We start from the raw sequence: 15,722 nt of genomic DNA on the forward strand, positions 1-15,722 counted from the left end.
ACTGAGATGATCATCCATGTAGAAATCTCGTTGCAGATCTCTTGAAGCTAATGGGTATCTTCGTGATACTTCTTCAACCGGCATTTGTAAGCATTGTGTAGCTTGAAATGGTGCTGATGATGTGCCCTCCGTTGTCTTACTTGATGCGTCAACCACTCTAGTTTTTCGCTCTTCTCCCGAGTTCTTGAAAACTGCATGATGTGGAAGGTAACAACTTGCCTTGTGTTCTTCCTCTTTCCTTGTATCTATTTCTCTCATGTGTCCTAACTGCTCATAGTCTGTCATGAATTTACAGTATTCTTCTTGAAGTAGCGGTTGCCCTTGGAAACGTCTCTCCATCTGTTGCAATCTATTATATGCCTCTTGAAAAGATTCTCCTAACTGCTGATGATTTGGACGTCGAGGAAGTCGAACCACAAATCTTCCAGTTTGATCTCTTGTTGTCGTTGCTACAAAATGTTTTTCACATTCTTCTTCTTCTACTACTGTTCTTGTTCTCTCTGGAATATCTTCTAATTCCCAGAAACGCTGTAGTTGTTGTTCTAAGTTGTCCCTGTTACAAGTAAGAAGTGATGTTACTGCTATAGTCGAAATAACCTCTCCTGTCATTGCTTGAATCCTACCAGATAATATCCACCCTTGGTTTGTGTTGTGCATGTATAGTGAGTCGTTTACGTCCACCCATGATTCTGGTCGCAATATTCGGAAGAATAGTTCAGCTCCTATCAGTAGATCAATCTTCCCTGGTTTGTTGAAAGTAGGATCCGCTAGTTTCATTCCAGATGGGATATCTTCTTTCTTATATTTTACGTAGACTGCAGGCATCTTCCCCGTGATCTTAGAAATCACTGAGAACTTTGTATCAGCTGTGAACTTTCCATCTGTTGATGATAACTGAGTATACACGCAATGTGTAGTTTTCAATGGTGTTCCATTTATTCCTTGTATAGGAATTCTTTCCACTGACTTTCTTAATCTCAGTCTCTGTGCTAATTCTTCAGTCATAAAATTGCATTGTGAACCACTATCAAGAACACATCTACATTGTTGTAAGTCTCCATGCGCGTTCTTCACCATTACGATGGCTGTCGACAACAATACATGTGACTTTACTTCATTGTTGGTGCTGTGACATGTCTGTTGTGTAGTCACGGAATCCCTTTGTTGTGTCTCTGCTGTCTGATTTGGATGTAGGAGTGTATGGTGCTTCGCCCCACACCATTTACAGGTCCCGGCTCTACAATCTTTCACTAGATGTTGGCTTCACAAACAGTTCCAACAGAGTCTGTGCTTGAGAACGCAGTTCTTCTTCTCCTGCATACTGCTACATGAAAAAGCTTGACAATTGTACAGAGAATGTGACTGGTTACAATAATAACATCTAGGTTGTGTCATTATCAATGCTTTACTCGCTTGCTTTCCTCTATCTAACTTTACTCTGTTTTCAGGTATCGAAGTCGTACCCTTTATTGTTTCTAATGCCTGAGATTTATGTTCAAGAAAATCCAATAACTCCTTGAGTGTTGACATGTTTCGATCTGCGCAGCTTAATTCCCATTCGCGCCTACTCTGAGTGTCTATTTTCTCCAGTATCAATTGTAACAATAGTACTTCATGTAATGGAACCTCTAAAGATAGTGCTTCTAAGGCATTCATATTGCTCTTTACTTGGCTCACTAATGACTGTAAATCTCCGTGTGATTCCTTGCTGATTGTTGGAAGTGACAAGATTGCTGTCGCATATTTCGACGCAATAAGTTTTTCATTGTTGTATCTCTGATAAACCATGTCCCAAGCAATTCTAAAATTTGCATCACATATTGTTAGATTTTCTACTAGTTTGTGTGGTTCTCCCTTTAGTGCAGATAATAAATAATGCATTTTTTGAGCTTCTGCTAAATCACTATTTTTTACTATTAGACTGCTAAACATATCCCTAAAGTTGAGCCAAGTGCTATAGTCTCCATTGAAACTAGGCAAACTAATAATCGGCAACTTTATTTCCCCTTCAACAATGGGTTGATTACTCTCTTGTGCAACATTATTACTGCTGTCCATTATTGTTAAAAATCTTGATTTTACTCTATCAAATTGCTCTTCAAATTCTATCCTGTCCTCTGAATGATCTTCGTCTGCTATCATTTCTAATTGAACTTGACTTTCTTCATATTTTATTTGTATGCTTTCTAGTCTCTCATATTTTACCTTGATCAAACCCGGTTCTGTTACTTCATGAACCCTTTCAAGAAATGTTTCAAGTCTAGCTAAACTAGCCCTAGCTAAACCTCTTTGAATCACTCATGTTGTCATTTATTTTCCTACCTTGTTGATGACAATAGTTTGAATCTCACTGCCAACCTGATTGTTAGAAGTACTGGCCCCAGTTGTTTCCTTGGTCAACGACCTTCTGTTGACCTGGACGTCTTGATGGTACTGGATTGCAAGCCCTTGAAGTTCAGTGCAAAGCCGCTAGGTGGAAATACTGGATTGTAGCTTCGGTAGCCTGGTGCAAGGAGTTGATTGTCAGGCCGCTAGATGACTCTCACAGAACTGCCTTTTCTTGTACAATTCTCAGCATTCATCCTTAGCCATATTGGATTTTGATCACAAAATTCACTTTTACGTTTCACTGATTTTTGCACTGTTACCTGTGTTTCCAATGTCACTAATACTTATCCGGTTCGCGAGGACCAAATGTAAAGTCCTGGTAGCTCTTATTGTTGAATAAAACACACGTGGACTGTAGAATAATGTGCTTTATTGTCCTTGATGTTCTAGCCGCAACAGCTCACCATCATCATGTTTGTAGACGCCCTCCTAATGGAGGATTACCAACCCTGAGGTACCAAACTTGGCGAAGTGCCAACCTTTGAAGTCCCAAACAGTCATGATACCTTGTTTTATCTATTTCTCGTGGTATGTTTCTCTGTAAACTTTCATGTCCTGTCCTCTGTTATTTTTGTTTATTTCAAAGTCCATGTTACAAAATCTTAACACATTAAAATACATACTTAATTAGATCTGTAAAAGGGCGTTTGTTTAAAATTCTTTGGACCTATGTTGAAACCACGTTAATTCTCTAACTACTAAACAAAAAAGTAAATGTGCTCCAAGAATAAACAAAGGCACTATTTGCCTACAAGATAGGCTACAGTAGAGTATTCAGTACAGCATTGCCAAACCATGCATATTGAATTCTGAACATTCCTATATTAAAAGGCGAAGTGCGATGAAATGAAACCATGTCCTAAGGGTAAACTGGGACGAAATGAACTACAGTGAGAAAAATTTACATTTCATGTTTACGCATCAGCACAATAAGCAATAAGTGGTGTGAAAGATAAATTCAAAAGTTTTTTTTTTTTTTTTTGGCAGTACTGTCATGTCGTGATAACACATTGAATATGTGCATAACTACATTGTTACCAAGAAAGCATATGCTGCATTTTGTCCATGCGAACTCAGCAGCAAATGGATTTCTGTTTGCTTTAATTGTGGACGTATTTAGTCCAATGAGAAGTTCTGTTTCATTCAAACTGTAAAATTTGACACATTAAAGTTTTGTTACTGTATACATATTGTAGTATACCTATTATTGGAGAAACATTCGTTCTGGCACCAGTAATCGAACCCAGGACCTCTCAACTTTGTGCAATGAGCGCTCTTTCCATCTGAGCTATGCCGAGACTCGATTCACGGTGCCAGCTGAACTCCCTTCCTTTGTATCGTCAATGGTGTACTACCTGCTGCATTTTAGACATTTAAGTCATGTACAGAGGAGCGCATATTTAAATGACTTTATGGCCATTTTCAGCAACAGTTTTTGAATATGTACTGTTAACATTGATATATATATATATATATATATATGAGGCCTTGCCGTCCTCATTGAATAACTGCATAGTGCTGGAACGAATTTTCAACCAATAATAGGTGTTCACATGTTGACTACATATAGTCATGATTATTCAATGAGGACGGCGAGGCCTCATATATGAATATATATGTATTACAGTCAGTCTTTGAAAAAATTTTCAAACCCCTCCAGAACCAAATTCTGGCTGTGTCACTGATTTATTCCAATGGATTAGGAATCTAATACTTGTAAATTGCTTTGAATTCAATGAATTGAAATGCTTATGTGCAATTAAAATAATGTTAAAAGGTGCTTTCAGTTTTACTGATATTGTCAAAAAAAAAAAACCTGAAAAATAGTTGTCTCTACGTTTTTGATGCAGAAATAGTGTCATTTGGTTATACAGTTTATACAATATCTGTTGAGAAATTTTTATTTTGTTTTTTCTGTAAGCTGTATAGTTTAGTATACCCAGCATTTTTTAAAATATTAACTGTATATGTGTGATTTGATATGTACTTTAATTTGGATAGTGATTTATAAATTTTAAACCAAAACTTTCTTGTGCATGATACATGCTTTCTGTTATATTGAAATTTCCTTATTTTGTCACTGAAATTACATGTTTTAAATAAAATCTGAAATTCTGGTTTTATTAAAAAAATGTTCTTATATAGTTCATAATAATTGAATATACTGGTACAGATGGAGATGACATTAACATGACAACAGACCACCAGCGTAGCTCAGGCAATCGTGAGCTGAACTCATGATCTCAGCTGCGCTCGAGCACAGGTTCGAATTCCACTTGGGTTGATTACCTATTTGGATTTTTGTCCGAGATTTTTTCCAACTGTAAGGCGAATTCTCGGACTTACCTGGCCAAAAACTGTTTCGCTATTACGAACTTCATTGGTGCTAGAAACCATACAGTTGGTACAGCGTCGTTAAATAACTGATTAGAAGCATGTTTGCAGAGTTACTGAAGTACCAGCAGCCAAAAATATAAAGACAAAATTCTCAACAATCGGGACATGAAACTCTTTTGCAGTGCTGAAACAAATGTTACGTAAAAGAAATCCAAATATAAAATTGTATTTGAAGTTATTTCATTAAGTGGAAATATTTGAATTTAAATTGCATTGCTTCTTCGTAACAATTTATTTCTCATCTCTAGATACTTATCTAAATTGGCATGTTAATATTTCATTTCATTCATTAACTGTATGTAGGCCTTAGTGTTCTTAATTGATCAAAAATATAAATTAAAAATATTAACTTGTATTAATAGAACTTAAAGAGGTAAACTGTTACAATCATTTATGACAGAGATAACAATGTTGTATTAAGTTGTTATACAAATGTTGCATCCATCTGCAGATAACTGGAATGTGATATCAAGGCCCTAATATTAATTGCTGATCTCTTGAAGTTACATCCACTGTTTATTAAATGACTAATAGTGTCTAAAACAAGTTTGTGGACTATTTTTCTCTTCGCAAGTGTATCACAGAAGACCTGGTTCTCTTATTAGCGTCTCCTGGGTACAGCACCTTTCGCTTGTCCGCCTTTTGCTGCTCCAACTTTCGGTTTATTGAACTCGAAGGTAGCACATTTAGGAATGTGGCGCTCAGCTGCCTGCTGGTTGAAGCGTCGATTGCAATGAGGACATTGAACATAATCAGAGTAGTCTGATGGTGGAGGTGGAGGGAGATCAGATAATTTACCGCCTTTTGCCACAAATGCCTTCATTTCCTTTGCAGCCCGGATGCTGTTGATGAAATCTTCATGTTTCTGGCGCCAGTTTGTTTTCTTTATAGTCTGCAAAATTAACAGAAGTTTTATTGTTACAATTTGTCCAATAATAATATTTTTAAGGTTTGAGAAAGGAAAAGACTGGGTACAAAATCAATACATAACCTCCATGAAATTGTTAAGTCATATCATATAAAAATATACATAAGTGAAGCAAACATAATGTCATTTCATGACAAGTATCTGATCACATAAAAATTCTTATAAACAGCAAAGCTAAAAAACTATCATTGTTAAAATGCTAAACCAATACTGTATGAACACTGTACCAGAGGCCAGCAATAAATGTAATGGCTAGAAACAGATGTAACATGGCACAGTTGATTCAAATTATGAAACAGAAGACAGATATTGAATGCCAAAGCTCACAACAAGTTTGTCTCTAGAGAGAGAAGTGTAAAACTGGAAAGGATTCTAAAAGCAATTTGAAATGTACTAGAGTCGATGACAATTGGGAAGACGGTCATCTGCTAGCATTTGCGTCGAGAGACAGATAGAAAGAGCAAGGCAGCATACAAATTGTCACATCGTACTTCTTGTACTTCTTGCATACGTGCAATACAAATAGCACTGGAGAGAATTTAAACTCTCAAAAGACAATAATGACCTTAGCTGTTGATTACTGTAAGCATGACACCAAACCTCTTTCCTTCACTAACAATATTAAAATAATTATACACCTAAAAAATTATTATCCGTGCCTGCCTGTACAGTAGGCTACTTGTCTTTTTATAGTTTCTCCTTCCATTTATTTATCGCACGCACACACATACACACACACACACTCTGTAATGGAATATGATGTAAATAAATGCTTAAAAAAAATACACACACACGTGGAGGCAGGGGAGGGGAGGGGAGAGAGAGAGAGAGAGAGAGTGTGCGTGCGTGCGTGCGCGCGCTTGTGCATGTGTGTGTAAATGTTAGTTTTACTTATTCACTATATTGAAACCCACATGTAAATAAACGAACTTGGAAAGCACTTGTTACAGACTGATTCCAATTGGATCTACTGTATAAGCTTGTGACGTCACATACCAGAAATGCTATGGCACATATAGCAGACGACTGCCTTCCCAAATGTCATCGATTCTATTTATGAAGCGGTAAAGATATATGCTATCTGGTCACTCACTCACCATAATTGAAGAACGGGAATATTTTAAGGTTAGCAATACTGTACCAGTATTATAGCATTTCTTTTCTTTCTTATTACCTGCAGTATATAGAGAAAGTAGTGTGATGCTGTGAAAAGTCGATTTGGAGATTATCATGAAAATATATATTTCTGGCATCCCTAATAGTGATAAAGTGGTTTGTCCTTTTCACCTGTCTGTGCACAGTGATTCTATTGTTGGATGGTTTCTTTTTTGTATTGAGTTTCTAAAAATCAATATATCCGAGAATTATTCACATAAAATATCATTTTTAGTAAAAAAGATGATGCTACTTTACTTGAAAATACAACCACAAATTGGCAATGTACTTAATATCGGGTATAACAGTTATCTAAATTTATTTTTTACATAAAATGAAGATGAAATAATGAAGACCAGTGGTTCCCAAAATTGTTGACTCGCAGAGCCCTTTTTAGAATCTATTTCTATGGCGGAGATCTTTAGGCCTACCCTTTGTCTTACAATTTAATGGTGTTTAGGAGTAGTGTTTCTGGGGAGGGGGAGAGGAAGATGGGATAGATAGTAAGGAAATGTACAGTAAAGAGATATCTAAACAACTGCGCAATGTCCATGCAATGAAATTATATTTGAACTTTATCATATCTCAAATCATTCTCAACTGCCACAAATACATATAATATTGTCAAAACTTGGTCATGCATAAAAGTTCTTCCAAGTGCAATAAGCCAAACTATTTGCATTACAACATATTTTACATTACTGTAGTTTCCCCTAACTATGGTCCACATTTTTCACATTTTTCTTTGTATATTCATTACTATTCATCCAGATTAAGTGAAATTTTCGCTTTGGACTCTTGTAAGTGTGTATTAAATAAATATTGACATATGTGTTTGAAATTGTTTAATTACAAGTGTTAAAGAAATAATAAGCATTGGTACATAGTTGTATGCTGAGTTGCCCAACTATGGTCCACTAATATATTCATGCTTGAAAGCATGAATGGACTATACCTGGAGCTGTAATTATTCCTAAATCAATACACTGAGTTTCTAATTTAAGGGTAGAAACATAATCTAGCACAGAAAAATATTAAAAGTAAATGAAAAGAACATGGATTCTTTTTATTAGTACATACTGCATAAACACACATAAACAAGTGAAATTTGAATGTCATTTTCCTGCAATAATGAACAACTACACTCACCAGCAAAAAGACTGGACTACCTAAAGCTTCTAAACTTTTTTTTTTTTTAAGTAATTGATTAACTAGCGGACTTACTCGTGTTAATTATGTAAGTCTGTGCGGCTTACAGCTGTTTCAGTGCTTCATCACACCATCCTCAGAGCCTACTAGATCTCGGCGTCATCTCGAACTTCTCTGCCTGTTGTGTGGGTGCGTTTGATTGTTGACAAGTGTTGAAAAGTGGAGTGAAATAGTGTGTGTGTACTGAAATTGATCTGTGTGTTGAGAATTTGATTAGGGTGTGTTTTAGTGTGTTTATATATTTCATATTGTTCTAGTGTGTTGTGTTTTTGGTTCTTGGGTTGTAGGCTATGTGTAGGATTTCCATGTCCGCATTTATGTTATTGTATGTATGGTTAGCATTGGTTATGTGATCGGCGTATGTAGATGTATTGTGTCCTCTGGTTATTGCTTTAATGTGTTCTTTGTAGCGTGTTTGGAATGATTTGCCTGTCTGTCCAATGTAGAACTTGTCGTAACTATTACATGTGAGTTTGTATACACCTGTATGGTCGTATTTATTTGTTTGTGTTTTTTGTGTTTTGAGATGTCTTTGTAGTGTGTTTTCTGTTCTGTATGCTATGTTGTATTTCTGCTTTCTGAATGAAGATGCGATCTTATGTGTGCTTTTGTTTTCATATGTTAATGTGATGTATTTCTTGTGTTCTTGTGTTTGTGTTGTGTTTTGCGTGTTTTTGTGTTTGTTAAGTTTTTGTTTTGTATTTCTTATGATGTTGTCTATTATGTTTGGATTGTAACCGTTTTTTTGTGCTATGTATTTGATTGTGTTCACTTCTTCATTGTAGTGTTGTTGGCTCATGGGTATGTTGAGTAATCTGTGTACCATTGTCCTGAATGTAGCATGTTTGTGTTGTATGGGGTGGTTAGAAATGTGCTGTGTATGTGTGTGGTGGTGGTGATTGGTTTTCTGTATATTTTGAAGGTGCGTTTGTTGTCAATTTTTGTTATGGTGATGTCTAGGAAATTTATGGAGTTGTTGTTTTCAAGTTCCAGTGTGTATTGAAGTTTTGGGTGTATTTTGTTTATGTATTGGTGTAGTTTGTGTATTTGTCTTTTGTTTCCTTTGTATAGTATGAGTATGTCGTCTAGGTATCTGTGCCAGTAATTTATGTTGTCTGCAAATGTGTTGTGTTCATTGTTGAGTACCGGTATGTATGTTTGTTCTATGTTGTGTAAAAATATCTCTGCTAGAATGCTAGATATGGGTGATCCCATTGGCAATCCTTCTGTTTGGATGTAGTGCTTGTTGTTGTGTGTGAAATTGTTTTGCTTTGTTATGATGTGTGTGATTTTTTTTTTAGGTGAGAATCAGAAAACCCATTATGATATGAAGAAAACATTGCTTCCCAGAAAACAAACTCATTTTTATTATGACTTGTGTTATTATTTTCAACGCCAAACAATGAATATAATTAAAAGGTGTAAAAACTTACAAATTGTATCCATTTTCTTCATACTGTTCAACTGGTTTTGTGGCTACCCAAATGAAGGGTACACGGGAATAACGAACAAGGTCCATTCAGAATAATTTTGAGATAAATGAAATTTAAAGTTTGAGGACTTGAAACGTATAGTTTATTGTTAACTTATTGTTATTTTTTATCACACGAGAATGTAGCATTATAAAGCAAATATGTGACAAAATATTGTTTTGATTTTATGAATTACAACAATGCAAAACTGCAAAATGTCTACTTTGCTACGTTTTACGAGGCGCATCCAGAAAGTAACTTTCCCTATTAAAAAAAACGCACATTTTCAGGAAAACATTTATTGGCAACAGGTACAGCAATGTTTCAGCTATTTTTCAACATAGCCACCATCAGAATTGAGACACTTGTCCTATTGTGGGATCAACTTTTGTATCCCTCTGTCGTAGAACTCTGCTGCCTGTGAATGGAACCAGTGTGTGACAGACGTCTTCGGCTCTTCATCATTGCCAAAACACCCACACCGGAGGACAGGAATTTCTGAGAGAGAGAGGGAGAGGGAGGGAGGGGGAGAGGGAGAGGGAGGGAGAGAGAGAGAGATGTTCGGCCCATAGACCTGACAGAGCTGCCGATGAATTTCAATTGGCGCAATGCTTTGTTCATTAAAGAACTTTATCACCGACCGAACCTCGCAGGCGGCGGGAGAAGGAATAAGAGCTTCCATTTCGGACCACTGCTGCCACGCTACTGGCACCAGGCAGGACCTGTCCGGCTGGCATATGATTGATACGTCATAGATCTGTTACGCATGCGCAATTGACACGGCTAATTACGTTTACTTTCAAGGGGAAAAAATCGGGAAACTTACTTTCTGGATGCGCCTCGTATAAACGGGAAGAACGAACAATGTCACAATTTAATTGAATATTTGTTGGAAATAGAATCAGGCATAATATTTTCAAACATTGTAGCACATGTTTAATTTCGTGTAGGGCATTCTTTTTAAAGGTTATAAATATTGTTGACCCATTATAAATATTTTTATCTTTGAGTGATCATTGTTCCAAACAATTATTGAAAAACAAATCTACACACTAATCTAATTGCACTGAATTTTCCATTGTGAGTGAATAATATATTGAACTATAAAATCGCCTCATTCACTGTTATGGACTTCTTGTGATTCGTCATTGGTGGGAGGAAGACTGAAATATTCTCTAGCAGTTGGAGAACAAACATTTTTTCAAAATTTGTAATTCCTTGCACTTTGCCTTGTAGCTGTTTACAGTTTACAATGATGACTGGTTTGGTTTCCTCCTAGAATTCGCAATCTCTTGCCTCCAGTCATTGGGTACCTTGCTCTCTGATTAACAAGTCCCATGTTTTTGTCACATTCCAGGTACGAGTGGCCTCGAGTGAGAAATGTGATCCACTGAGCATCAAACCTCTTCTTAGTATGTACTACATAGTGACAAAATCTAAATACCGTAAAGTTCCTATTTTGTCTGGAACAAGAATTGTAGAAGATACGGAATTCATCAACGCAGCTTGGTACAATATTCATACAGTGGTGCTATAACTTAGAGCAAACTCCATCAGAGCCTTTACTTTAAATATTTGGTCATACATGTCTTTCTGTTGACAGCGTATGTCAGGGGCGTATTTTGCGGACTACCGGGGCTACCGGCAGTAGCCCAAGGAAATTACAAAAGAAAAAGTTTATAATATAACATAATGTAATAATTTTGTATTATTAGTTTTACCATAGTAATTAAAATTAAAGTAATTGTTAGATTTATATGCGCTCTCTGCTCTCGAAAAGAAACAAGTTGTCAAGGCAGCATCGCTGGAGAAACCGCTGCTATGAGAGGTAGCCAGTGACCGTTCCGCGCACGCTGTCCTGTCGCACAACTGCCCGTCCCCCGCTCCCTTCAGTTTCCATCGTGCAGTGTAGGCCGGGCGAGTTGCCGCTCTTGTGATCGGTTTCTTCGCAGGCGCAAAGCAACAATACGCTTAGTACGCTATCTCATGAATGTGATTGTGTTCTTGCAGTTCAGTATTTTAAATCTGTGATCTGTTCGAGTGTCTACGAGTTATATTAATTGTGAATTATTAAGTTTTTAATTTCCCAATTAAGTGATACTGTGAAAAATATGGCACAACAAGTTTCTGGAGAGGTTTGTGTTGAAAATGACTGTGTAATAGAAGGTTTATTAAAATTGCCTTTTAACCGTCGTACATAATAACGAGAAAGTTGAAATTGTGAAAATGGAAAGACCAACTCCTGAGTTAAATTTGTCCATGGACGTAAAAGAAAAACAGCGTGAGTACACACGCCATTTCACTTCAACATCATATGGTAAGTGGAATTGGTTGTGTGGTACTTCTAAACTGTCTAAACTATTTTGCTGGCAATGTTTGTTATTTAGCCGCGTGGTCATGTGTGGTCAAAAGAGGGGTTTTCTAATATGAACTCCCTTCGAACGGCAGTCCTAGAATACGACAAATCAAAAGCTCATATTTGTAGTAACATGAACTTTGCAAACTTTGGGAAGACAAGAATTGATTTACAGCTAGATAAGCAAAAAGCTCTACACATCAACCAACACAATGCTCTTGTGAAAAAAAAAATCGGGAGATTTTACTGCGTCTTATTAACGCAGTTTGCTTTCTAGGAAAACAAGAATTGGCTTTTCGGGGTCATAACGAGAGTGTGGAATCAGACAATATAGGAAATTATATTGAATATTTAAGTTCCTTAAGTGAATTTGACCATTTACTGGCCAATCATCTTGAGAGTTCAACAGTATTTCGTGGTACTTCTCCCGCAATTCAGAATGACTTAATATTTGCTATAAGTGGGGTTATGATAAAGAACATAAAACCTTTTGTGGCCATTGTTGTTGATGAAACAAGTTACTGCTCTAATCAGAGTCAATTGTCCACTGTTTTAAGATACGTCGACAGTACTGCCAATGTTCAAGAACGGTTTATAGGATTCACAAATGTCAGTTCGGACAAAACTGCTGCTGCTTTGTTTCAGCATGTGGAAGGTGTTACAGCAGAATACAATGTCGGCAATAAGTTAATTGCACAGACATACGATGGTGCTTAAGTTATGGCGGGAAATATTAATGGCTTAAAAACAAAAGTTCAAGAAAAGTATCCTCAAGCACTATATGTCCATTGTTACAGCCATGTTCTCAATTTAGTTTTGCAACAAACTATTTCATCCATTCCAGAATGCCGAATTTTTTCAAAACACTGTCGGGTTTAGCTGCATTTTTCTCATCATCTCCTAAAGATCAGAAAACTGAAGGAATTTATGAACAAGAAACTCCCAAAAGTAGCACCAACTAGATTGAATTTTACATCTCGGCTTGTAAATACAGTAAAGGAATACAGAGAAAAACGGACTGCTTTCTTTAAAAATATCATTTGTAATGACTCTGAAGAAAATTGGGATGATGCTGTAATTGTGCAGGCTCAAGGATATTTGAATTTTTTCACACAGTTTCAGAATATATTTCTTCTTGAAGTCTATGCTAGAGTGTTCGCACATACAGATGTGCTCTACAATATTCTTCAGACAAAAAGTCTAGACATAGGATACTACTTGCAAGAGGTATCAAAGTTAAAAAAATACTATATCCGAGTTCAGACATAGTGGGTTTCCGTCCATATGGAGTAATATGGAAAATGAAAATTCTTCAGCCAATACAATGGAACCACCATTAAAGCGAAGAAAAGGAGATGATGAATTGAAATACATGCAGCTGTACTACAGCATACTAGATCCAATGCACATGGAAATTACTGACAGATTTTCTGATTATGGAAAGCTTCAGTTCACACATCTTCTAGATTCTCAAAAATTTTCTGCTTATAGAGAAAACTTCCCGAATGAGGCACTAAACAAATTATTTCAGTCCTATAACAGTCACTTTGATCAAGTATGTTTGAAAAATGAATTAAGTGTAATATATTCAGCAGAAGTCTTTGATTTTTCGAACAAACCTATCCATGAAATATTATCTGCCATATATGAAAACCAGCTGAACCAAGTTATTCCTGAAGTCCTTAAATTGGCAACATTAATTGTGACAATACCAGCTACGTCAGCATCGGTAGAAAGAACATTTTCTGCGTTGAAGAGAATAAAATCCTACTGTAGATCAACTCATACATAAGAACGTTTATCCGGCTTGGCACTAATATCCATTGAAAAGTCATTTCTACAGAAACTTTGCAAGTGGCCCAACTGTAATTTCAATGACGAAGTCATCAACGTATTTTCGTCCCAATCAAGACGTCTGGAATTCACATAAATATGTAAGGAATTTTATTATAGGGATTTTAAAATATATTTTGTGTAATAATAGGGTCAGTGGTAGCCCAAACCCTTTAACCAGTATACGCCACTGGCATATGTATGTTACAAGAATAAAAGGGCAGCTGTCGACGATAATAGCCCTCAATAGTTGGAACTGGTAATTCTTTTGGAAATCCATGCAGATAACCTCTTTATACTCTGACTTCCTGGATTTTAGACATGCAGTCCGTTTTACTTCATAAAACTTCTGTCCTTTTCTCTTGTGCAATTCATTCTACAAAATCAAATTTTGTTTTTCCTTCTCAAAATTATCTAATTTACTTGCATCTTTTTCATTGGAAATTTCTGATTTAATGTGTGAAATGTCAGCTAATGTTGTATTTAGTGACAAAAATTACTCTGTATTGCTCGTAAGACACAGGGTTCGCAGGAAATTTTTCTAAGTGTAACTTAAGCAGCTTAGAAATATTCAAGTCCTCTGGAAGATACAACCTTCGGCTATCGTGACGAGATTAGTGGACTTTCTGACATCTAAGTGATTGAATGTGATGACAAATTTTAGATAAAATCTCTCCTTTCAGTTGGTGAGGCCTGTTTCCATGTTTAACTCTTGTTTCTGTATGGGCTTTTCCAGTAGTAGCCAATGACGTTTTCAAAGTGACTAAATGTCTGCCTGTTATTCCATGTAGAGCAATAAAAATTTTTTAGCAAACGGGAACATCAGTATTTTGCCCATCTTTGTTTATTCGCATTTTATATCTGTAAGAAAAATTATGAAAATCAGCTTCGGCTTGTGTTTTTCTGGATCTTCTTCTTTGCACAGGAAGTACCGAAATTAGTCCTGAAAGGTGAGCATTTTGAGTGTCATGTGATACTAATTCATTGAAATGTTTAATAAGATCGCTTCTTTCACTTTTGGCTTATTTTCTGAAAACACGGAAAACGAGAACATTTACAGTCTTCTCCCATAATATGACTCATAGCACGAATTTTTTTTATGCATCTGTAACACGTCCTGTAACTTTTCTCTTCCTTGAATTTACAGAACATGGACTGGGTACGGATAATTAATTTTCCCTAATGTCAGACATTATAAAAATAAACTGCACTAACCACAAACATTACAATATGTCATAAAAGTATAATAAAGGAAATAATCAATACCCTACAACAGACATCTGAACACTGGAATAGTACAGCTGTTTGTATTATGCTCACAAGTTCTAATAAAAATTAATATAATTTATTGTCACATGGAACAACAGCTAAACATCATACAGTCATTTAATAATATTATTATTGTATAATACAGATCGTATTGGCATATGTAAAAATAAACTAACCAGCAATGTGCTATGACTCTAAGATCGAGTTTGTAACAGTGTCTGCATTAGTTTCTGTATTTAAAATGGATGTTGTTCGTTCTTTCTTGGGATGGGTGTGACATTGTTCATTCTTCCAAAGTATGCAGAAACTTTAACGCAGAATACTGAGGACAATTTTCGTTCTTACATAAAACCAATCCAGCCACATGAAAGTACTCCCCTTCTACTATCAGATGGCACTATTAACTCAATTTCGATTTTTGATGGACCTTGTTCGTTATTCCCGTGTACCCTTCAAATGTTTCTCATAGTGGGTATTGCCTTCCCGTGACTGTATGACTGCTACCATTCGTCGATTCAATCCTTCGATCAGATTCTGGATGACAGTCTGGTCGATTCTATACTATTCTTCACTTAGAACATTTTGGAGCTGTTGTAAGTTGCTGTGAGGAGGTAGACGACTTTTAACTGGCTTCCCTAGCATTGCCCACACATTTTCAATAGGGTTTATATCAGAACTTCTTGCTGGCCATGCCATTCTATTGAATCCAACGTCG

The 15,722-nt window shown here is 36.2% G+C and overlaps 1 protein-coding gene across 1 annotated transcript in view; it reads right to left on the reverse strand.

Annotated features, from left to right (window-relative positions):
- Positions 1-5,117: 5,117 nt before the first annotated feature.
- LOC138700021 (zinc finger C2HC domain-containing protein 1C-like) overlaps positions 5,118-15,722 on the reverse strand; it is a 612,196-nt gene continuing 601,591 nt past the window's right edge. Inside the window, exon 6 of the mRNA XM_069826311.1 lies at positions 5,118-5,677. Coding sequence (XP_069682412.1) covers positions 5,387-5,677 — 291 coding nt within the window. The 3' untranslated portion in view covers positions 5,118-5,386. The remainder of the gene's footprint in view (positions 5,678-15,722) is intronic.

The sequence above is a fragment of the Periplaneta americana genome, chromosome 1, assembly GCF_040183065.1.
Source record: "Periplaneta americana isolate PAMFEO1 chromosome 1, P.americana_PAMFEO1_priV1, whole genome shotgun sequence".
Classification (NCBI taxonomy): domain Eukaryota; kingdom Metazoa; phylum Arthropoda; class Insecta; order Blattodea; family Blattidae; genus Periplaneta; species Periplaneta americana.